We start from the raw sequence: 25,064 nt of genomic DNA on the forward strand, positions 1-25,064 counted from the left end.
TGGATGAGAGGGGCAAGAGATGGATGGGAGTTAGTAGTGGTCAACGATAGCTTACATTCTTTCAATGCTGTATGTTCGGGTTAACATTTTAAAAAAATTATCTTGTTGATTCCTGCCTAATAGGCTTTGGGCTGCATGCAGGCTTGATTTTCTGGGATCTAAAAAAAAACTACCAGAAAGGCATTTGATAGGTCTAATTAACTTAACTTGATGGGGTCTGTGAAGTGCTGGGAACACAAGCTTGAAAGATTTAGACCTCACTACAATTTTTTTTATATATACGATAACAAAATACATGTCATCTTTGGTATATAGAAACAAGCCTGTTTGGCTATAATTGATCAGTGTCTCAAGCATGTTTTTCCACTTTTTTGTCTTAAACAATGCTACTACAGCAAAAATTGTACCCCAACCAGCTGGAACTGGGATATTTGCGTGATAAAAATGCCCACATTATTTTTGCACCTGTTTATGCCATGTCTGACTTGCACATATTAATACTAAAATGGGAAGTAATTTTGAGCAACATTTACATAGTTGAGCACAAAAGAAGCATCTAAAGGAAACCATAAAGACCAGTAAACTGTAATGTACCAAAAGATTGTGTTAAAATGTCCCTGTGTGATGAGCCTGTGAATATCAGGTGAGGCCAGTGGCACTGAAAGACTATTGCAGAGTCCCAAGACATCCTGCAAGGTAGGACAAGACTAACATACACAAAAACTCAAGCCTTCCTAACCCCCTACTTTTGATAAGAATGAAGATCCTGGAGGAAGTGTGTATGTGGGAGAGTGGTTTGGGTCTAGGTGGTATAAGGTGATCGGGGATGGTGATAGGGAGAAAAATCACACGTGTGGGCAATCGGAGGAGAAGGCAATACTGAGAAAGGGATATGTAATGGATGGAAATGGCCAGGATTGAGTGGGGTGCTGGTGGCAGTGGAGAAACAAGTCAGGGATTGTCACTTAGCAGCGTGCCCTGGGTTAGGAGATGATCAGGATTGGTTGAGATGATCAGATGGGAGCCTGGGCACATCATCAGGGCTGGGGCTGGAGGACAATTAGTAATAATTAAAGAAGAATCTTCCAGGATGTATCTATGGTTTGGATGTGCATGTAATGATCAGAAAAGTAGACAGGAGGGGCAGGAGTTGGATGGCAGTTAGCTGTGGGCTGTGGTTAATGACAGATGAAAATTTTGGACGCCCTGCTAATGGCCTGGGATCCTTGGACCTTTTTGCTAATTCTGAAGCAGGAAACTGCACTCAGGTTTATTGTCTGTTTTAGTGTCCAAGGCCAGCAGTGTTTGCAGGATACAATTTTGTGCAAGTAGAGCTAAATCATGTATCTTTAGACATTACTTCTTAAGTTTGGCAGTCTCTGACTTGTGCATTGGAGTAGCAAAATGGTGACATTATATGGATTCATGAAAATTGAACTATCCATATGCCTGAGGGAGCTACCCAGTGGTAAAACATTTCCTATGGAGACACAATTGGAGACACAAGAGACTGCAAGTGCTGGAATCTGGAGCAACACGCAAAATGCTAGAGGAACTCAGCGGGTCAGGCAGTATCTGTGGAAGGAGATGGATAGTTGATGTTTCAGCTTGAGACCCTTCATCTAGACTGCAGTCCAGATGAAGAGTCTCGACCTGAAATGTCAACTGTCCATTTTCCTCCATAGATGCTACCTGACCTGCTGTGTTCCTCCAGCGTTTTGTGTGTTGCTCAAAGTTGTGCATATAATACACCCATGATCAGAGTTGAAAATCCAGGTGCACTAGTGTAGATTACACCCAATCATATCTTATCAGCTAAAGTTCCATCATATAGTACGTAAAATGTGACACTACTTGATCAAGTTTCTCAGCACATCTCTAAAATAGATTGTTAGAGACGGGCTGAGAAACTCTATCAAGTAGTCTCAATTGATGAGTAATTGGTCATTCATCTCATTGGTGCTGTGAGATCCTCCACTTGCAAAATATCTACCTTTTTACCCATGTAACAAACATTGTACATCAAAGTAGTTTGTTGTATTTAAGATAGTATTGGTATTTATGAAAGGTATGAAAGGGTACTGCATTAATGAACCATAGAAACATTAACCTTGTACTCCGCCTTGGAGTTTGTCCTTCCAAAGTGTACCACCTCACACTTCTCCGGATTGGCCTCCATCTGCCACTTCTCAGCCCAGTTCTGCATCCTATCAATATCCCTCTGCAAGCTTCAACAGTCCTCCACACTATTCACAATACCACCGACCTTTGTGTCGTCTACAAACTTGCTATGATATTGTCTTTGACCTTATTTGTAGTACAATTCATCAAAGATGTGGTCAAAACTTAATCAAATCATAGCAAGGGAAATTTATAATATACGCTGTTGTGTCACCCACCCATTTAGTTTCTATTATATGGATTCATGAAAATTGAACTATCCATATGCCAAAGGGAGCTACCCAGTGGTAAGACATTTCCTAAAGCATTGGATCAAACAGTGAGTGATATCTGCAATTTCTCACTAATCCAAACTATGACCACATCCAAAAGAAATGATTTGACAATCAGCTGGCTGGCTCATCATCTTTTCATCGCCATAATGTCTGATGTTTTGTCAAAAGAAGACACAGTTTGTTCAGTTTAACCATAGTCGAACAACTTACCCAATTGTGTAACCTTTCAAAATTTATAAATATTTACCAGGTTCACTTCATATTAAAAATGCAGCAATCAGCTCTCCTATGGTTTCCAAGTTCACTGTTTGTTTGGCTTTTGGGCTGAACCGATTTAAATTTGACTTGGCTGGGAAAACTTAAGTTGTAAAACACGTAGGATTTATAATACATTAAGTGGAATATTTAGAAATAGCATAACTAAATCAATCTGGCAAACTTCTGATCTCAATTTTATTAGCAGTTAGATGAATGCTCGTCTTATGCTTGGTTATAAAAGTGCATTTTATTCCTGCTTGGTGGTCTTTGATGTTGGAACATTTCTTAACCTCATGGGAAAAGCTTTGTGTCAAAGTATTGTCAAGATGGAAAGAAGACAGCTGCTGTCTCTGTGATAATCATGAAGAATGGAATTTGCTTTGTTTTGAAGAACTAGAGGAGCTCATTGAAGACTAGGTTTCCATGAGTTTGACAGATTTGCTGTGATATATGAAAGTAGAAAAACTAGCTAATGCCAATCATCTTTGTTTAGGTTTTGGCTTTGCTGTGTCCATTTATCTTCCAATGTCTGTAAATAAAAAGGCGTCAGAAAAAAATGGTTGTTTAGGTTCTAAGATTGGGTTTGGCATTGTGTGGGAATTTATTAAAACCATTTTTGTAGAACAGTAAAGACGTCCAAACAGTAAAGAACTTCAAAAGGACCCAGCAATTTGAGTAAATAATAGAAGGATATTAACTGGCAAATTCTGAGGTAATCCCATGTCAGTGTATTTAGGTATCATGAAATTTCAGAGTGAAAGACTTTACGATATTTTCTGAAGCACTCTATTAGAGGCTGGAATCTTGGAGTTACTTTGATATTACATCATTAGTTTAAGTTCAAGTTAAAACTGGGCACAGTACATTAAACTTAATCAATGCAACATTTGGTTTCAAATTAACATTTAGTCTTCCTGCATTTTTAATGCTGCTTTACAGCTTATGATCCATCCAGTAGCAATTGGCATTTTACAGCAATGTAACTTCTGGGTGATTGGATGACACAATATATTGAATGTTTCCCTTCAGTGTTTTGGATAAAAAGTGAAATGACTCTCCCTTTTCTAACAGCTGTTGGGATTACAACTGGATGTGAAATGAGCCAGAGCAGGCTGAATCCAGCTTCCAATAGGTGTGAGATCACATGTCTCAATTGTCCTCAAATCCAGCACTAATCTAACAAGCTTTCACAGATTATAATACTATAAGAAATTCAGAACATGAGTAGTCCATTCAGTCCACACAGCTGTCATAAAAATCCATTCTTAGGATCCCACAGAGCACAATTTCATCTCCCTTCTGCCGTTTAAGCATGAAGGTCACCTGGGAGAAAAATGTGTAGTTGGAGGGAACAGACTTTTGTCTAAGCTGTGGAGTCAAAGGTCATATTCAGGATACTGTGAAGGAGCTAAATATTCCATCTGCTTCATGCCATACTTGACCCAGCTTACCTGCTGTGCTGAAAGTAAAATTGCAACAGTTGGCCTAACAGCTCAAAGTTCATTCATGGAGTAATCCAGAGCTCTAACGACTGGCCCCATTATAGGCCTGAAAGAGGAAGCCAACCACACCACTTTATTACTCCAAATACAAAAATGAGCACCAAAAGTAGTATCCATCCACCTCCACCAATCTGGATGCTCTAGTGAAGCTATGCTGTGGAATGCTGGTGTAAATCAAGTTAGTGTATTATTATAAGGACTCACCCATGCTGGATACTATACCCACTGGAGTTATAAAAAAGCACCCATTTACACAGCGGTGAGGGCATAGATGGAATTTCTCTCCCATTCCACCATTTCATAGCCAAATTGTGTCTGAATGAGAGACTTCTCTGCATTAATACTGCCCAAATCTCATTTACTTCAATTTTACATTGTGGGCAATGACAGAGCACCCAATAAAAATGGGCAAAATCCCCCTTAAAGGATTGGGCACTGACCTTAATGATGCTGCATTTGGCGATCTTAATGAGGAAGCAAAGAATTTTGACAGTGCTGTCAAACCAAACCTATAGGCAATGGAAGAGACCCAGCACATTTTTTGCTGAAGGGCCAGGAAAACCTTGTGTACTCCTCTAAGCCTCCACCCAAGCAAATCTTGCACTCCCCAATCTGACCAAGATTTCTCTCTGAGGGGCTTACTTGTGCTGAGAACCACTTGTGCAGTTCTCCAACAACTGTTCCTGAGCTGAACAATGCCAGCAATCAGCAGCAACTTGCTGCCAACTCACAGCCCTTGGGTTGCAAAGTTGAGAAGCTCTCTGCTGCTGAGGTCAGACCACTCCCTCATCTCTGCATTTCATGGTCTTCTTCCAGGTAAATCTTTGCTGTTTACATCCTAGTCCTTCCATCATCACTTCCTTGTGCAAAAATTGTAGTCTCAAATAGATCATTTGCACAATCAGTTTAGCCTCTCAGCTTCAAATTCCCCATCTACTCAGAAATTTATGTCCTCACCGCCTCTTCCAGTAAAGGACCTCTGGCTCTTCAACTATCAGAGTGTCTTGTCGATCTGTTGGAATGAAGGGCCTCTCAGCTGGTCTTGCCTATCACCTGAACTCACTTATCACCTGCCTGCGTGTGCTCCTCCCGCTCCCCCCCCCCACCTCCTTATTCTGGCTTCTGCCCTCTTCCCTTCCAGTCCTGATGAAGGGTCTCGGCCTGACATGTCGACTCTTTATTTCCCTCCTTGGAAGCTGCCTGACCTGTTGAGCTCCTCCGGCACTTTTTGTGTGAAACCCTCAAGTATCAGGCAGTATTCAGTGTGACAGTTTATTTCACAACTGTCAGGTTACCTATTAATTTGTATTAATTATCTGTTGTAACATACCCATCCCATCTTGGATTTGAAAGAGTTTTTAAATCAAATGCATTTCAAACAATATCTTGGTTTTTGATATTCCATTCTCCATCATTACTAATTTTTTTTTATAACTTTCAATTTCTTATTTTTAGTAACAGTATACTCCATTATACTGTGGTCCATAGATGAATTTACTTGTCTGATCTGGATGTAGAAATGACATGGTTTGAGAGTTGTGCAATATTGAATAGATCTTAATATGCCATCATCTCCTCCAACAATGTGTGAATGGGTTCATTTTGTTTTTTCAGGTGGAAATAACTTTGCAGGATATCAATGACAACCCCCCTCTGTTTCCAAGTGATGCACTGGATCTCATCATTGAAGAAAACATTGGGGATGGATTTAGAATATTACAGCTGTCAGCCACAGATGCAGATGAGGTAAGTACTATAACTCCTGATTTAGTATCTGTTTTCCATAAAGTATTTTAATCCCATATTTTTCATACCACTTCCTCAACATCCACCTTTTTCAATGAATTTCTCCTAAGTGTTTGGTGAAGGGTTGAAGACCAGTCTTTGCTAAAGGGTGAAAAAAATCTCTTCAACCACACAGATTTCCTTGTTAACTTTACGATGTGTCAGTTTCGGCTGCCCACAGCCAGTTGAAGGCATAGTCAGTGTTAACCGTGTTACCTAAGAGACCATAGTGGGAGGTTATATGATGCCTTTGTAAGGAAGAATAATAGGGAGATACTGCACACCTCTCAGGAGATTGAACAAACAATGGCAAAGTGATTTGCTGGCCTTCAGTGTGCGCAATCTAAGCAGGACTCTACTCAAGATAAATCGAAGTGTGAGTGAGGGGAGGAAGAGAGACAAAGGTCATCTCTGCCAACCCCCACTCCCCATCATGATACTTTCCCAAGCACAGGGGATAAAAAAGCTGCCCTTTTACCTTTTCCCTTCTCACCAAGAAGAGACCCAAACAGTCCTTCCAGATGAAACAGCGATTCACTTGTACTTCTTCCAGTTTTGTATAATGCATATGATGCTGACAATGTGATCTCCTCTACTTGGGAAAAACAGAATGCAGGTTGGGTGACCACTTTGTGGAACACTTCCATTTGGTCTGCAAGTGTGACACCGAGCTTCCAGTTGCCTTTTGTTTTAATTTTCCATTCCACTCTCACTCCCACTCTGATCCGTCTGTATTTCATCTCTTACACCATTCCATTGGAGTCCAAGGTAGGCTTGAGGCACAGCGCCTTTACCTTCAGTGTAGACACGTTGCAGCCCTCAGGATTCAACATTGAACTTATTAATTTCAGATAACTAGCATTTTCAGTTTTTGTCAGAACAGGGCAGTTCTGATGAAAGTTCATCAGCCTGTAATGTTAACTTGGTTTTTCACTGTCCTCAGTTACTGCCTGACCTGTTGGGTATTTCCAGTATTCTCCTTTATTTCCAGCAAGTGCAGTGTTCTGTATCTCACACTTCCAGTATTATTTATTTTCTGTCTCTTTTGCCCCCATTCGTTTCCTTTTATTTGGATCTCCTCCAAACAAATCATCTGCAATTACTCAGCCTTCATCCGCCATCAGCCAGCACCAATATCATTTGTAACACAGTCTATCTTATTCTCCACCATGTCACAGCATAGCCTTTTCTCTCTTCTGCTGCCCCTCCCACTCCAACAGGCAACATAAAACATACCCCACTTCTCCACAACTTAAACCATGCTTGTTTTCTGACTACTTAGTTCCCATGAAAGGTTATTGACCTGAAACATTAATTCAGTTGTTCTCTCCAGATTTTGGCAGTATTTTCTTTTATTATTTCAGACTTCAAGTAACTAGTTTTTTTTGCTTTGAAACCATTGACTATTTGTTTTTCAAACTGCTTCAGTTTACCTTTTTTTTTGTTTTGTGTATGAGAGTACATAACCGGCTAACATTACAGAAATGAGCTCATAATTGTAAATGTAAAACATAAATGGGTGGTCTTTGCAATGAAGACCACCCATTTCTTATCCTAATCGAATTGTGCAGCGAGTTTGGGAATTTAAGTTGCTTTATTATGAAGAAGATTTTGCTGTGGTGCACATGGTAATGATTCTCTTTCTGCTTCATTAGCAGAAAATGCAGAATATACCAGGTTTTCTATGAAGGTTAAGTGATAGAATTGGAACTATTTATTTTGAAAGATGCTGTCAGAGACAAAGCAGACTAAACCAATACGCCATTTGGTGCAATGGCATAATTTGGTATAGCAGATCACATATCAAAATTAACAGTATCGTGCCTGCTTTATATTGATAAAAATGACAGTCATGAGGTGATCATTTCCCTGAAAGATAGTAGTATAGGAATTGATGTGTCTTGCTCTTCTTTGGGTGTAACTCGTGCAAAGCTTCCAGTTTTATTTATGGGACTGCCTGTGCTCAATCTATGTTTGCATTGATTCCACTACTATTGTCAAGGGGCTACCCTTTTGCCCTCCTGGGCAGATATTAGCAAGTGCTGGCATGCTCTATTCAGGATTCTTCTGGGAGGCCCCACTGCAATTTTCCTGAATTAAATAACAGGGCTTAGATTTAATGTAACCAACTTCCCCTATTTACTATTCAGTTTGGTTAAATAAACTGGTTCAGTTCTGTGAAAACAATCAAACTTGCAAGTCCAGAAAGAATCTCAATGGCTAAGGAACATGGCTTTGTTCATATGGTGCTCTGTGTGCTTTCTATAGAAGAGAAAGTGGATTTCAGATATCCTGGAAAAGTCAGAGAGGACAGGAGGCAAATGTTGCCCTCCGTTCTTGAATCCCTTAAAGTCTTGTTTCTCTCCCCTCTTTGGATTGGAGAACTTGAAAGCCTCAGGCAGCAAGACAAAAAAAGGCCTTATGAGGTAATTGCCCTTACTTTCCAAAGCTGCTTATGTGGCTGGTGTTCATTATGAAACGGATGAAACAACAAAGTCTAAGCTAAAGCATTAAAGTGTGCAGTAAATGCAAATGCACAGAAATTCATCATTCAGGTTTATCACTGTCTGTACAATGACAAACAAATATTCCAATAATCTGAGGCACCTGTATATACAAGCTCTGGAACGTGATGCCTCTGGACGTAAACACCGAAAAAGTATACAGGAAAAGTTACAGCTCTTGTGAAAATATTTAGCTGCACACATTTTTGGTTAGAAATGGCCCATTGCAATGGTGCACCCCTTTTATTAGGAACTGGCTAGGAATGTTCAAGAGAACAGAGATATCTCGGATTATTGTTAGCATTCGTGAATTGTTCAGCCAAATGGTGTGGTTGTTATGAAGGTGTTATGGTGGTACTTATAGTAGATCCTATTATTTTATTACCAGAAAATTCACAATATGCCAGATTCATGCTTCTTATTCTATTGTCTTTATAAGTCAGGAATAGAACTCACTTTGAGAGATGTGCTGGAAAATCAAGAAGGTGTCCAAACCAATATGCCATTGACTGCAATTCCAGCAGAGTCTGGAAGGAGACATTTAAGGAGATATGAAAGGGGAAGATGATGGACTGATTAGAAAACAAGGATTGGAACCTTAAAAATTTTGGCTTTGTTTAAACAGGAAACAATGTAGGTCAATGAGGATGAGAATATAGATGGTCAGAGTGAATGCACACATATGTGGTCAGTAGCCTGTCTCAGACTCAAATGCCACACAACAGATGGAGAGGAATGGAGTTGGTGACTGGGAAACAGAGTTTGTGGCAGGGATCAAGAACAAAGGCTAATGTCTTTCCCGTATTCAGTTGAAAAAATCCCTGCTCATCCAGCTCTAGATGTTGGACAAGCAGTGTGACAATTTAGACAAAGTGGAGGTGAACAGAGAATATAAGAAAGTTTCTTTAAAATCTAGTTTGTGTCAAATAAAACTTATCAGTAACTTTCTATCCTCCCTCTCTCTCTCTGACATAAAACTAGATTATTAATGTTCATGCAGTCACTGTAGATCCAGCCACGTTCATCAAGTTCAGTACTCATTTCTGCCAAAGTACATGATGTCATTTAGCCTTCAAAGGAATTGGGTTAATAATTATATGTACAATCTTTGCTAATATTTTTAACAAATGCTGTTTTTGAGCATTTCAGTATTATTTTTAGTTTATTTCAAACTGCTGATCAAAAATCTTTCACCTAACACCTTCAACCCCTTCAATAAACCACACAGTCTCATCTTGTTTTTTAATATCTCTTGAAAACAATCTTAATGGCCAGGCTTAATCTCCCTGTCTTTGACAGTGTACGCTTCTAATCTATTTCCTCCTGAAATAGTGTAGGAGGTTTTCTTCTACATCAAAGATACTGTTGTTATCCTTAAAGATTAATTGGCGTTGATGAGTGACATTTTGTAAATTGACCTAAATATATCTAAATTATACTGCTGTTTGTTATTACAGCTATCAGCTGCAAGGTAACTAAATCAAATATTTTTGGACATTCATCACATTATGCTAGTTTAAAGTATCCAATCCATCGTATTTGAGCTGCTCTTAAATTCTGCTCATTTTAAAAGGTATGAAGCTAAATTTAGCCAGTGTTGTTTCCATCAATCCATCAAAGACTCATTAACCCAGAAGCCACTCCTCTATTGCCCATATTTACATGGAGTGGATCTTCCAGCAGCAAATAGGCCCACAATTTCCATCAATATATCACTTTTAATGTAGCATAAACATTCCAAAGTACTTCACGGAAGCATTATCAATTAAAAAAAAGCACCAAACCAAAGGAGATATTCGGTCAGATTTTTCAGGTGGATTTGAAGCATGCATTTATGGCAAAAAGAGAGGCAGTGAAGTCAAGTGCATATAAAATATATGTATTTGGTTCATTAATATTAATAAATGTAAAATCATATGAGCTGCATTATGTATTGGCCAGCTGCTTCAGTACTGTCCTTTATCTAACCATGTAGAAAATTGCCCAGGTATGTCCTGTACACAAAAACAATACAAATCCAATTCAGCATTGTTGATGACACCTTGCTCAGAGATGATAGCCTGGTCCAGACTTCATCATGGTCTAAACATCGATGAAAGAGCTGAATTTTGGAGGTGTGGTGAGAGTAGCTGCCCTTAGCATCAAGTCAGAACTTTGTGGTGTGTGGCAAGAAGGCATCCTCATAAAACCAAAATTAATGGGCATCAGGGGGAAAACAGTCCAACAGCTTGGATGGTTGTGATTGTTGGAGGTCAATTCGCTCAACCCCAGGACATCACTTAAGGAATTCCTCAGGGCAGCATTCTATGCTGAATCATTTTCACCTGCTTCATCAATGATCTCCCTCTATCATGTCAGGAATAAAGACATTTGTTAATGATTGTTCAGTCCCATTCCACAAATGAACTGATCCATGTCTACATGCAGTAAGACGTGGACAACTACTTAAGCCTGAGCTGATGACTGGCAATTAATATTTGTACCACAAAGGTGTCAGGCAATGACTATCTCCAACAAAGGAGAGTCTGACTGTCTACCTTTGACATTTAATGGCATTACCATCACCAGGTCCCCCTATCAACATGCTGGGGTTACCATTGACCAGAAACTCAACTGGACCAGCCACACAGGTATCATAGCTATGTCAGAGGCTGGGTATTCTGCAGTTAGTGACTCGCATTCTGACACTCAAAACCTTTACAGATCTGCAAGGCACAAGTGAGGAGTAAATGCTTGACATCATCCAGAACAAAACCTTAAATATCCCAGTTAGCATTCAGTTCCTCCATCAGTAGTGTACAGTGGCTGCAATGAGTACCATTTACAAAATTGCTCACTGTCACTCACCTAGTTGACTTTGACAGCATCTCTCTAACCTGCAGATTCTACCACCAGGAAAGACAAGGGCACCATCCCGACTTAGAAATATATCACCATTCCTTCATCGCCTCTGGGTCTAAATCCTGGAATTCTATACCAAACAGCACAATGGGGTAACATTACCAGAAAAGCTGAAGTAGTTTAGGAAGGTGACTCACCACAACCTTCTCTTGGGTAATTAGGGATAGGCAATAAATGCTGGCCATAACCAGGGTGACACCCAGTCTGAAAAATGAATAAGAAAAAAACTCTTCATACTCCATTTTCCTGTAAATTCAGACCGTACAATGTCCTAGTGATATTCAATAGTTAAGGTAGACTGGCTCTAAAACCATTCTTCATGTTCTCCCTACAGGCAACTAAAGGAAGTATGTCCTGTGATTAAATGCAGATCAAATACTATTAATGAGGAAAGTTTACAGAAGTCCAGCTGCTTGTAAATTTTGGGAGGGAATTCCAGAGGTTAGGGTTTAGGCAGCTGAAGTTGAAGTTCAGGCTGTGGAATATTAGAATGATTAAATTTTGGATCTCAAAAGGCCAGAATTGAAAAGGCACAGGGATCTCCAAGTGTTGTGAGGCTGGAGGAGATTACAGAGGTATGAATTGGTGTGATCATGAAGGTGTTTGAAATTAAGGATGGGAATTTTAAAAATAAGGCATTGCTCAACCAGGAACCAGCACAGATCAGAAAGGTTAGAGGTGAGAAGTGAATAGGTGCAAGTTAGAATATGAGTAGCAGATTTAGAGAACAGTAGAGAGCCAAACCAGGATTGCATTGGAATAGTGGTAACAAAGTTCTGTATGGACATTCCTGCCACTTACAAAGTGCTTGTTTTTGAAATTCATCTAAAACTGCTGGGGCAATTAATATAATAAAAAGGGGAATAATATTGGAAACAAATCATGAATTATTCATCACAATCTTTCCCCAGCCCTATCCCCTAATCACTTTGATGTTAACTCTAACATATAGAACTGCTTGTGCTTCTGGTAGTTCTTTGTCGATGTAGGAGAATTACATTTACTGATGCTGCAAACATAAAGAATGCATCATTGAAATGTCTATGGTGCCTACTTGCAGTTTTTTTTATTTCCATAAAGTTGCCAATGTCTATTGACACCACTGCATCCGAGGTGAGTTTGAGGCAAGACAGAAATTATCAAACACAGCAAACAGCCCATTTTCAGTAAAGTCCATTTATGCAGTCGTTGCAGTACGCATTACGGAGATTGTTTAAAAATAATCCAAAAGGGCTATAAATAACACAAATCTGTGATTATAACAACAGCATTTTCTGATAAAAGCAGGATTATTTCTTCTTTAAAAGTGGAATAAACAGTCAATATAAGGAGTAAATATACAAATACTGTATACAATTTGAAAAACAATTTTTGTTTTTTAGTACAACAAAGACATTTGAAATATAACAAGAAAATTAAAATATATCAAGATTGCAAAGTGTATTGTTACTGATTTTTAATATTTGTGATTTTTGTTCTTAGGGTCCAAATGCTCTTGTGACATACGCCATTATTAGTGGAGCAGACAACAGTTTCCGCGTCGATCCAGAGTCCGGAGACCTTCTAGCAACTAAGCGTTTAGACCGAGAGCGCCGTTCCAAATATTCCTTATTGGTCCGAGCTGACGATGGGCTGCAGTCCTCAGATATGCGAATCAACATTGCCGTCAGTGACATAAATGACCATGCACCCAAGTTTTCCAGGAACGTGTATTCATTAGACATCCCAGAAGATACTCCACCTGGTAAGATTAGAAATTAAAGCAAACCCTAATTCTTAATAAAATAAAAGTAAACTCATTGCCAATTAGCCTATTAGGCCAGTTCTAGAAGCAATTCCTATAATCCCTTTTGCTGATTACTAGTAAGAAGAAATCCTAAATTTCTACTCTGTTGTGAGGCCACGTTAACCAATAGTTATATAAATGGAAAAAATGTATTGATTAGTTAGGTGAGCATCACAAAATATCTATTGTTTGCTGGTTTCATGTACATTCTAGACCAGATAATGTATATGCCATGTTGAACACAACACCAGTCATCTCAGATCATGTCCCAGGGTTAATATTTAATAGTTACTTGCTTGTCTGCAATATAAGAGGTCAAAGATAAGGAATTCCATATGTTATAAACTCTACCGAGCTGATCTGTGCAGTCTTCTCAGTCTGCAGCACGAGTTGTACTGTTAGCTGAGCTTGTGGACAAATGGATAGTAAACAAATTCTGCGGTGTATCTAGAATATCCTGTGTGTGTGTATCATTGATAAATAAGTACATTGGATTGCTTTTAAATCCTGCTTGCCATAAATAATAAGCAAAAGATTTTTGATTTACACTCATCATAGGAGGTCACAGGGCTCAAAGTTCTCTGGAGGTTCTCCCACTCTCATTCTATAACCCTGCCAGGTAATCGCAAACAAGGGCCCCTAAATTAAAGACTGCCCAGTTGCCAAAGGGAAACCATGCAATAAGCAGCCAAAGCTAAAGCTGGGGATGGTCCCTGGCAGTCAGAGAAGATTGAGAGAGCACTACAGATGTACAGGAGAAAACAGATTGCAGCAGTGGAGAGAAAATGAAAGAGGTCTCGACGGCAAAGAAGAACACAGTAGGGTAAAGGTCTTAGAAAGGAGAGAGATAACAGGGAGTATGTAGGATGGAGGGATCACAGGGGGAGAGTGAAGAGGAATGAAATGGCAGGGGCGAAAACAGTGGAAGAGATTACAGGGGAGATAGAGAGGGGAGGGGGCATCTGGAAAGACAGTGAGGTAATTAGGAGATGCATGGCAGTAGGAAACCACAAGCACTGCTGGAATTGCACTTGCTGAATAGATCAGGCAGCTCCCTTCAACTATTAACATTTAACTATTAACAGCTGAATCATAAAAAACATTCAACTGTTTATGTATTTCCCAAAATGGCATGGACATCATTTACCTGGTGCAATCACTGACTGATATCATTGGGGATTGTTTCTTGAATGCCACTGAACACATTGTGGCTTCATGAGAAGTAGGTGTTTCTGTAGCTGAATAGCATCAGGGTTATTCGCAATCCTCTCCTGCCTCTCATCAGGTGGTTGAGACAACCAAGATTATTCAAGATTTCTTTTACTCCATTCTCAGAATAGGCAGAAGAGAGACAACATGTTGTTTATTTACTCCAAACTTCCTATTTATTTTAAAAGGAGATATGTTGTAAAGGAGTAATTTATAAAGGTAGTAGAATTAAATGCCCGAAGTGAAGAACACAGAAGGACTAGACTTTCTAATAGTCTGCTCAGGACTGTGATAAGTAAAATATCCAAGAACATGGGAAGAAGTGAAACCATATCACTCCTCAAGCCTGTTATGCCTTTCAGTGTGGCCAATCTGTGATGAAACTTCAATTACCAGTACTTGTCCAATATTACTTAACACCCTTGGTTAAACAAAATTCTTATCAACTCCCGAGCAAATAACCAACCTGACATCAGTTGCTATTGGCAAAAGAGAGCTGCAAATTCTTAGCAGCCTCTGTATATGGGCATGTTTCTGAAAATCAGCTTTTGCTCTTATTTTTCGATTACCTGCCCTTGTCTGCATATAGTGGAAATAGTCTTTCTCTATCTGCCCTATGAGTTTCTTTTAACATCTTTTGAACTTCATCCCCTAACCTCCTAGAATTCCAAGAACCCAACCATAATTTGTGTAATATCAGCTTGAAATTTAACTGGTTCCTGGACTTTCCAGTAACTTTGTGCTGCACTTCTTTCTCTCCATAAAGTAGATAGCAAACCATCTGGGACACTCGATTCTACTTTCCAATAATTCATTTAGTCCTCTTAATTATGGAATTCCCAATAGAATCAACACTCTTTCTATTTCTCCTTTGCCTCTGGATAGCCTCTTTTTCTAAGATACCACAGTCTGGCTGTCCTTTTGATATTCTTTATCCTTAGGCTCATAGATGGTAAATAATTTACTCCTGTTGGAAGGAATCAGTTTCTGAAGAGTATCATTCTCTACCTCACTTGGATTTCCCCTACTCTGCACAAAACACATTCTGATCCTGCACCTCTCCATGAGATGTATCTGAACTGACAAGATACTCCTCCCTTTACTCATGTATTAAAGGCCCCCGATTCGGAACCTAGCTTTTTGACTCTAGGACAGGGAGATTCAAGGTAGAAACATCTATTGCAGCTAAGACAACCTTGCTGTCCAAAATCACTCATATTTTGTCATCCAAACACACTCTGTTTTGCCATATCTTAACCCATATTATTTATATTTTGCTAGTGAGCCTTCTGCTCCTTTTATTTACAAACTTGCACCAAACATTGAATCACTGGGCAAAATTTTAAATACTTATCACTTCTACCATAAAACTACTCATTTCTATCATAGTAAATAAACAGCCTCCCAATTAATTATCTTATATTAACATTTGACATTTGCAACTGATCACCATTCATTTGAAATTTTCAGAGTTTTATTAAGTAGACCTTCTGGAATAAACAGAAGGTACTTATTAGCCACATGCTATCACTTTTATTATGTTGAATGCTTTAAGACAAATGATTGACAAATGCAATGTAGAAATTGAGTAAACTGCTTATTTTAATTAGGCTACACCATAATCTTGTAGATTTGAGTATTTTGTTTATAATACTTAATAAACTGTATAGATGAAAATTGTTTGAAGCAGAGCAACTACAAGAGTAATAATAGAAACAAGATGTTCCTGATGCTATTGAAATAAAATTGCTCATTAAAGAAAAGTAGTTCCTTTCCTTTGCAAAAAGAAAAAAGGAAGTAGTTACAAATAGAAAAAAAAGTTTTGCTTTCTCAGTAAAGAATCAGGATGGACAGATGTTTAAGAATGTTCCTGCAGAATTATTAAGACTTTTTTTTCTTGCTTTATTTAAATTTTAGGTTCTATTGTGGCAGCCATACTGGCGAGTGATGCAGATTCTGGTGCTAATGGGGAAATCACATACATGGTAGAAGAGGATGATGAAGACGGAATATTCTTCCTCAATTCTGTGACTGGAGTTTTTAATCTGACTCAAACGCTGGATTATGAGAAGCAACCATATTATATTCTGACTGTCCGGGCAGAGGATGGTGGTGGACAGTTTAGCACAGTAAGAGTTTACTTCAATGTGCTGGATGTGAATGATAATCCACCTATTTTCAACCCTTCATCTTACAGTACCTCAGTGACGGAAAATCTTCCTTCTGGAGCAAGTATCCTAACCGTTAAAGCAACTGATGCAGATGATGGTATGTATCATAACAAAAGTGATGGAAGCATTATGCTTATACCTGAAGTAACCAGTATTGTAATTGGTGTTTCATTCCTGAAAGATATGAAAATTAGTTTCCAGAAAGGAAATTTCATTTTCTTTCTAAAATTGACAGGGATTATTCCATTTTGATAATATTCCTTCCACAGTCTCTTTCAGAGGAATTAGTGCCTAAAGTTTATTGTAAATACCTCATCATCTATCTTAAGTTGCTGCACAAGCAGTCCGTGTTCAGATCTGGAATCCAGTGAAGTACAAGAACAGACTTAAAGGGTTTTTTTTAATCTTCTCTGCGGGTACATTCATTTTTAATTAAATGAGCCTAATACTTAATAAAGGACTGTCAAAAGAATATTAATGAATATTTCTGCTGGCTAATTCAGAGGAACAGCATTTTTCAAAATTTCTTTTTTTTCATTCTGGGAAACAACTTAGTCAACAGCATGATCACATATGTTCAAATGGAAGGTGTCATTTACCGAGACCCCAGCTGCAGTGTTCACAGTTTTCTTCCTTTGAACAGGACATCGTGAACATGCCCAAGCTGTTTACCAGTGTTTTATTCCCTTTGTGCCAAGGCCCTACTAATCTTTCAGAATCTTAGAGAATTTCCTACTTGGAATGAAGTGCCATCTGTTTCTGCCCAACTGTGTGCTCTGATTCTGATTAGTTACCTTTATCATTGGTGCCTTAACTATATGGTACTCTGTCATCTGTTCCTCTTATTTGTCACTGGCGATGCAGCTTAAAGTTAGTATTTCCTAACTGCAAAATGTTCAATTATATTTTTTCCCCGGAGTAGAAAGTCTAGTTCTCTCTGTATCAAATGGAGAAAGAAAGAACTTACGTTTATACAGGAACTATCATGATATCAGGACATTCCTAAGCACCCCACACAAAGCCAAGTAGTTCTGAAGGATGATCACTATTACATTATAAAAATGTGAATAAGCCGATTTGCATACAGTTACAGTTCCTTAGAACGTAGTTAGTTGGATGAACAGATAATCTGTTTCAATGACCCTTAAGAGATAAATATTGGCTAGGGCTCCAGGATAAATCCCCTTCTTTATTTTGAATAGAGCTATGGAACCTTTGCAGTTCGTCTTCAGAGGTTAAATGGGGTCTTAGTTTAGCATCTCAAGTTGAAAGATGACAGCTCTGACAGCTCTGCATATAATGATTTATTAATGTGTACTCTACTGAATAAATTTGCTGGTTACAAAACTCTTTAAAAGATAAAACAAATTGAGCCAGTCACAAGGGCTATATTACAGTTCCTCAGAATTTTGGACCTGAAGAATCTAAGTATAGGGAGAAAAAAAGGAAATGAATGCTTCTCTATCTATTGTGGAAAACACTTAAGATCTTTTGAGGCATCGAAGGCTAGCCTGTTGAATTTGAGAAAAATGTTGGAAGTGGGTAATTTATGACAAACTGCAGACATTTGAGTAATTCTGCTTCTACTTCCATCCATCTCCTCTGCCAAAATCTTAATAATGAATTATGCACTCACAGTTTCCATGTTAGTAGTAGACACTGCAACTGATATGTTTTTATTTATATTAGGGAACACCACTGGTTAGTCTTGCTTTGATACTTATGACAGAGAAATATTTTCATAATATTAAATATGAACTCTGTTCAACTCTGCAAAGATGCACACACATCATTATATATACAGAGTAAATGACCTCTTCCAGATATTAACTACATTTAAACAAAAGCAGTCTCTTCACTTATAATCACTGGCATCTGTGTATTTAATTATTGTGATGATTAATAAAAAGCAATTGATTGTTAGCACATGTAAAAAGGAGTCACACAACTCAGTTCACTCAAATTAGTAAAGACAAGTCAGTGAATTCCATTTATTCTTTTTCATCTTACCACACCAATTGTGATACAGCAGTCCTTCCCTTATGATCCCTCATGATTCTGTGCCGTCAAGAGTAACTTTCAGTTTGTTTGTTCTGGAACTTGTTGAAACATTCTTTGGCCACAAAGTAGTGCTGATTTTTTTGTGAGGTGGGGCGAGGAGGCGGGGTTCTCAGAGGAAGGTATTGGCAGAAGCTTCTTTTTGGCTGTGAAAAAGTTGCAAGAGTGAAAGCTGTCAGGAGGCAAGATTGGCAGAAAACAAGTGGAGCAGCACATAGCCACATTACAAGGGAAGCTACATTTGCTGTACTAATCCCAGCTCCATGAATCAGTCACACAGTTCCAATACTGGACAGAAGGCATGCCAAGACATGGCACAAATAAAGGAAACCACAAACAATGCACCTCTTTCAACAATGACAAGGGCAGGAAAAGCAACAAAGTCCTGATCAATGCCCCAGGGGACCAGGACCAGACCTTCCATGCAACATATGAACCTTGAACTGGAATATGAACTGATAAGGAAAATGTGGCCATTTTACGCACTGGTGAAAACTCAAATCAGGTTCCAGATGCAACTACAGCAACAAAAATAAAGCGATGGAACACATTGTTAAAGACCCCCTTTGATATATTCCAGAACATCAGATGCCTTAACCTGGGTACAAAACCTGGACATCAATGCATATGTTGCACCTGCTGCCATACGATAAGAGGAAGTTGCTATTTCTCTTCCAAAGCCAGCCAAATTGACAGCTTGGGTGATGGCATCAGGGTACAGTAGAGGAGGGATAGAAGTTACAAGGGTACAAGTGTCTCAGAAGGATCAGTGATGGCAATCATAGGTTCTGGCTGTGGAAGAGCAAGGGGTAATCGGAGGCCTTCAGAGGGGAAGAGAGAAAACAAAGTCCCCATAGAGGAAAATGGAAGACCCAGAAGAGCCGTGGATAAAATCGGATGGGTCATTGGAGAAAGGGCCTTGCTTCGTATCAGGTCAGGACTGGAAAGGTCAAAGAACTGTTTGATCACCAAGTGGTAGGTGCTAATAACAAATTGGATTTGTCTGATAAAAGGCAGGATCCTTTACCACCCAATCCAGGAATCCTTTGATTGATGGGTTTACCAAAGCCTGAAACATTATCCAACCAGGGTTAAATTTAAAATGGAATTAGAGATAAGAACAGAGGCTCTTAACAATATTTAAGTGGGTAAGACAAAATTGATGAGTGATGTGGAAACCACATCCCCTCCCATTTCTGTACTGTCTCTATTAAAAACGGAACTGGACAGGATGGAGGCTGTTTCAGGTCTGAATCCAGATTTTTACATCAACCAGAGACTAACTCACCCATCTTGAGTGTTAAAATATCCCCAGGATTACTGAAAAATCCAATCTGAATGTTTGCTAATATTCAAACCGAACAATTTCTAATTGCTAATTCATGTTGTAATGACCTAGATTCAGCAGCTCATATTTAACTCTACACCTGAAGCTTTGCATAAAGAAACGGAAATTTAGGCAAACCACTGACATGGAAATAGATCCAAGATCAGCAGAATCAGTGTCAATTACCGAGCTCTTGGTGTTCTTTGAGGAATGTTCGAATTGACATAGAATGGTGAAGTGCAGCTGGAACAGCTCTTGTGTTTCTGGCAAGAACATTAGGCGCCTGTTTAAAGCATTTGTAGTTGCAGTTGTGATGTTCTGGTCATGATCGAGTAAGTACTTTATATGAATTGCCTGTCAGTGTGGAAACCACAAAAAAATCCCATGTTGGATCAGCTGTTGCGGTATATTGCATTGCTATGGCAAACGATTTATTGCTAATAATGTTCTTTTTGTGAATATTCCATTGCCATTTGAGGCATTGTAGGATGCTTATAACTGTCAACTTGACCAAATTCCTAATTTTCACTAATAAGCTCATTGTTCTTAAATTAGTCAAATAAAAATCCAGTGTAATTTCTTCCCTCTTAACTTCAATAAATGAGTAGTTTATTTTCCCATTCTTGGATTTCTTGAGTTTGCTCATGAAAGTAAGGCAGACTGTGGTCCAGCCAGATTGTGTTGAAAATTAATTTTATAAATTATAGTGTTCCCCTGATTAAGTTAATCAGTTTAGAACTCGACCTCTGAGTAATGAAATAGTTCTCTGAGTAATGAGTTTTCTGAGTCTCTGCTTCTGAGTAATGAAAAAGTATTTAACAAAGCAAAATAAGAATCCATCTTATTATCAAAACTTCATAATTGGTAAAAACAAGTAACTATAAATTTTCTGTATAAAAGTATCTGCATATTTTAATTTTTGTCACTATTTGCAACCACAGTCATTTCTTTGTTCATATTAAGGTATTCCAGTGGTTCTAAAAACGTTAATAGCCTGAATTTGCAGCTGATAACAAAGGAGCAACACTCACCACTGATCCATAAAGAAAGCTTTCCCTAAAGATCAAACAATCACTGTGGAGTAGACGTGCCCTTTTCTAATGTTGGCTGCTGTCAGGTAAAAGTTCAGGGTGATTCCTGGCATCAGGCAATTGCTGTGTTATCCAAGTCATGGAGGAGCCAATCACAGTAAAGAATTCTCTTAGAGAGAAGACTAGTAAAGAAAAAGCACATTTTTAGTTGTATTTCTAAATATTTTACAGAAAGCTAAATAAAGATTGAAACACATACACATGGTAGAAGCTGAAGTATCTTTTTGTTTCATTTTAGAATCCATTATATTGTGGAAAAAGATTCCCTGTGGGAATTAAAAAACATAAAACTAAAATTAGACTTTTGGGGGCAGAGTTTGCTAAGCAATATAAATGACAGTGCTCCATTTAAAACTTAGATCTAATACAGAAAGTAGAAAATGTGCAGCATACATTCAGTAAGACCACTATGTAAATTCATGTCAATACAGCTATAGAGGATGCCTAAATCTGAGAAGCAAATTCACTAAATTGTACTTTAAGTGGTGCCTGCAGGGAAATCCCAAAGTCAATTTCAGTTTCATGCAGATATAACAATGAACACTAATAGTTTCTTTGTTGTTACCACACAAAATCCAGGCCTTTGATTATTTTGCCCATTTTGTATCTTGACAGCTGGATTCCTGAACACTTATGATTTATATATGCCAATAAATAAAAATCTTAAAGGTCATTAGTGCATTGCTAATTATTCGTGGAAGGTGGAACTGCAATGGGAGTATAAGATGGCACACCTAGTTCAACGAGCAAGTTGCTTTAATTGGTCAGTGCTAAATGCGACATTAGAGTTAAGGAAAGACACAATTATGTATTGGCAAAGTCTATCCGTGGCCCACAGAATGCAAATTTAAAAGATTTCCACTGCTGACATATATCATCATGCTTATAAAATTATATCCCATTTACACAGTTCATTAAGTACTGAGGCAAATCAGGCATGTTTGGAACTCCAAAGGAAGCTTGGAAGGTGTGTCTCTTCTGCTTGTGTCACTATGGAAACTCAACCTCCTTAGCCTGCCTTAAGGAGTTAATAGATATCAGTAAATGTGCCCAATCTGCCATTGGAGTGAGCCTTTGATTTTTCAATCCTCTTATCACCTAGCAACAAAGAACCACATTTCCACCACTGCCTGCAGCAATGTGAATATTGAGAATATATTACCATATTGATATTGCTGTTTCCACTTGAAGTCGTTCCACAATATGTTTCAGCTCAGTTCGGAGGAACTTAGAGAGAATTTATCTCATTTAACCATAGAAAAAATCAAACCATCAGTACTGATAGGAAAATAACTTGCATATGCAGTTGTTGAAAAGGCACTGAGGTAAGTTTGACGTTGCCAAGTGCCTTAGGATATTTTGCTACATTCAATAGAAAGTGGGTGATGGTGAATCTGCAGTCTGTTTTGTAGCTCTCCTGATTTTTCTTCTTTGTTTCCATTGACTTGAAAGATGTCAAATAGGCGAAGTGGCATAGCAGATAGTGCTGCTGCCTCAGAACTCCAGTTATCTGGGTTCAATCCTGACCTCTGGTGCTGTCTGTGTGAAGTTTGCATGTTCTCTCTATGAGCATGTGGGTTTCCCCCAAGTGCTCCGGTTTCCTCCCACATCCCAAAGATTTGCTGTTTGGTACGTAAATTGGCCACCGTAAGTGACCTCTAGTGTACATGAGTAATAGGAGAATAACTGTGGAGTTGATGTGGAGTTGACAGGTGACAGGGAAATACATGAGGAATTGGGATTGCTATTTGAGCTGGCATAGACTTGATTGGGCAAATGGCCTTCTTCCCCGCTGTAAGGAAAAAAGTGAGGCAGTTATTCACCTATTTTCTAGAAGATTCACATTTAAATTAATGTCATATTTGTTGTCAGCCTGAAAGAACTCAAGCTAAGTTTTTTGTTGCTGAGTTTGTCATTTTAACTGTGACAATCAGAGAAATCATTAGACCAAAGACCACTTAATGTTAAAGCAACTATATCTCTCAAATTACACAGAACTATGGAAATAAGATTTCACTTTCGCCACATCAGTAATAGTCAGGCAGAGTGGATTACCAGCCCATTATAGATTTTCATTCCATTACTGTAGAATTCAATGTCCTGTGATGCCAGATTCCCACCACAAATGAGGATGTATGTTTACTCTGTAGAATGTTCCTTGTGCACCCTTGAACACTTGTGCTTGTCACCTTGTGTTGCACTGATATTGGCTGTCAGGTTATTTGTTTTTGATCATTTATAGGAATGGGATAAAAATCTACACCCTCATTTCCAATGGTTGACATTTTAAGATTCATACAAGATTTTATAAAAATTATATTTTAAATAGTTCACATTGTAGCGGTTGCTACCACGAAATAAGACAAGACGCTTGTTGAAGGATTGCCAAACAAGAACTGGTTTATTTTCCCACCTTCCGCGGGCCCTTTAAGGGAGAGTGTTCCCACCCAATGCAACCGGCAATGACGTATATGCTACGGCATCAAGTCTTTCCCGCGCGCGGGTTCTCCCTGTCACTCGGGGAAGACGAAGGCCCGCCGCCATCTTGGGCCTTGCCGTTCCGACGCTGTGCGACCCGACTGCCGAGCCAGTTCGCTTGCCCGGACGGTGAGTCGCTACAACATATTAGATTTAAATAAAGTTAGGAAATATAAAACCATCAGCATCTTATAAAAACTTTGCCAGAATTAGGAAGGCTAACAGTAGCATTACTGTAATAAGATTTGAGAACAAGAGTAAATCTAAATATATAGGGCCTTGGTGAAACCACACATGGGCTATTATGTACAGTTCTGGTCTCACTAACTGTATGCAATGGAGGGAGCAAATGAAGATTCACCAGATTAATTTCTGGAATGGGAGATTGTTCATAGAGGAAAGATTAAACAGACAGGGACTGTACTCTTTTGAATTCAGAGGAATGAAAGTTTTGAAACATGCTAAATTCTCATGAAATTTGACAGGGTAGATGCATCGATGATGTTTTCCTCTGGCTGGAGTGTGTATAACCTGGGGATATATTCTCAAAATAAGGGGCCATTCATTCTGGACTGAAATGAGAAGAAATTTCTTTTACCAGAGCGTAATGAATCTTTGGAGTTTTCAACCCAAGAGAACTGTGGATGCTCAGTCACTAAATACATTTGGTATATTTTTGGATATTGAGGGAAACAAGGATATGGGGTTTGTACAGGAAAGTGGCACTGAGCTAAAAGATGAGTCTTGATCTTATTGAAAGGCAGAGCAGGCACAAGTGTCCAAGTGGCCTGCAAGTCCTTCTGTTTGTTATGAATTGGAAACTGGAGAAAAAGTTTGATTCATCGTTAAGAATACAGTAAAATGAAGAGCAACATAGGTGATTCTTATTCTCTCTGGGCTTTATATCCACACAGATATGTAAGTTTCAGCAATCAAAAATGAGAATGATAGCTGAGTTTTCCTTCCACAGCTCAAAGACTGTCAGATCAATTCTGGACAACCAAAGGCTCTGCCTAAATGACATTACCTCTTTCATGTAATTTTACCTTGATCTTGGGATTATTTATCTTTGGTCAATTGAATGTCAGTTTTCATATTGAACAGAATTTGGTCAGGTGAAGGAAGGGTGCCTCCTCCCGATTTTAAATAATACAATGAAGATTCTGCCTGGTTCAGACCTGCATAAAATTAGCATTGAGTAGGCAGTGTAAAATTGTAATATTTTACTTAAATTTTCATCTACTAATCATTTTATTCAGATGATAGTAGTGTTCCAGTTTTCTATTGGCCTCCTCCATCTTCCTGTAGTCCTTCTACATTCCTCGCAGTGACCTGGGTTCAATCATGACTTCCCATGTTGTCATGATGGAGTTTGTACATTCTCTCCTGGGGTGTGAGTGTAGATTTCCTCTGGGTACTCTGGTTTACCCCCACATCCCAAAGATGTGCAGGTTGGTAGGTTAATTACCCTCTGTAAATTGCCTCTAATATATAGGTGAGTGATAGAATCTAGGGGAAGGTGGGAGGAGTTGATGGGA

General features: G+C 38.7%; 1 protein-coding gene and 1 long non-coding RNA gene across 2 annotated transcripts in view; one reads left to right on the forward strand and one right to left on the reverse strand.

Moving 5' to 3' along the window:
* Nucleotides 1–25,064, forward strand: part of LOC127582445 (protocadherin Fat 4) — a 293,967-nt gene that overhangs the window by 140,582 nt on the left and 128,321 nt on the right. The window contains exons 3-5 of the mRNA XM_052037709.1: nucleotides 5,831–5,962; nucleotides 12,889–13,150; nucleotides 16,319–16,669. Coding sequence (XP_051893669.1) covers nucleotides 5,831–5,962; nucleotides 12,889–13,150; nucleotides 16,319–16,669 — 745 coding nt within the window. The remainder of the gene's footprint in view (nucleotides 1–5,830; nucleotides 5,963–12,888; nucleotides 13,151–16,318; nucleotides 16,670–25,064) is intronic.
* LOC127582453 (uncharacterized) overlaps nucleotides 13,020–25,064 on the reverse strand; it is a 54,151-nt gene continuing 42,106 nt past the window's right edge. Inside the window, exons 2-4 of the long non-coding RNA XR_007958116.1 lie at nucleotides 20,989–21,170; nucleotides 18,583–18,776; nucleotides 13,020–13,147 (exon numbers count right to left, since the gene is read on the reverse strand). This is a non-coding gene — a long non-coding RNA (uncharacterized LOC127582453). The remainder of the gene's footprint in view (nucleotides 13,148–18,582; nucleotides 18,777–20,988; nucleotides 21,171–25,064) is intronic.

Source organism: Pristis pectinata, chromosome 2 (genome assembly GCF_009764475.1).
Source record: "Pristis pectinata isolate sPriPec2 chromosome 2, sPriPec2.1.pri, whole genome shotgun sequence".
NCBI lineage: Eukaryota > Metazoa > Chordata > Chondrichthyes > Rhinopristiformes > Pristidae > Pristis > Pristis pectinata.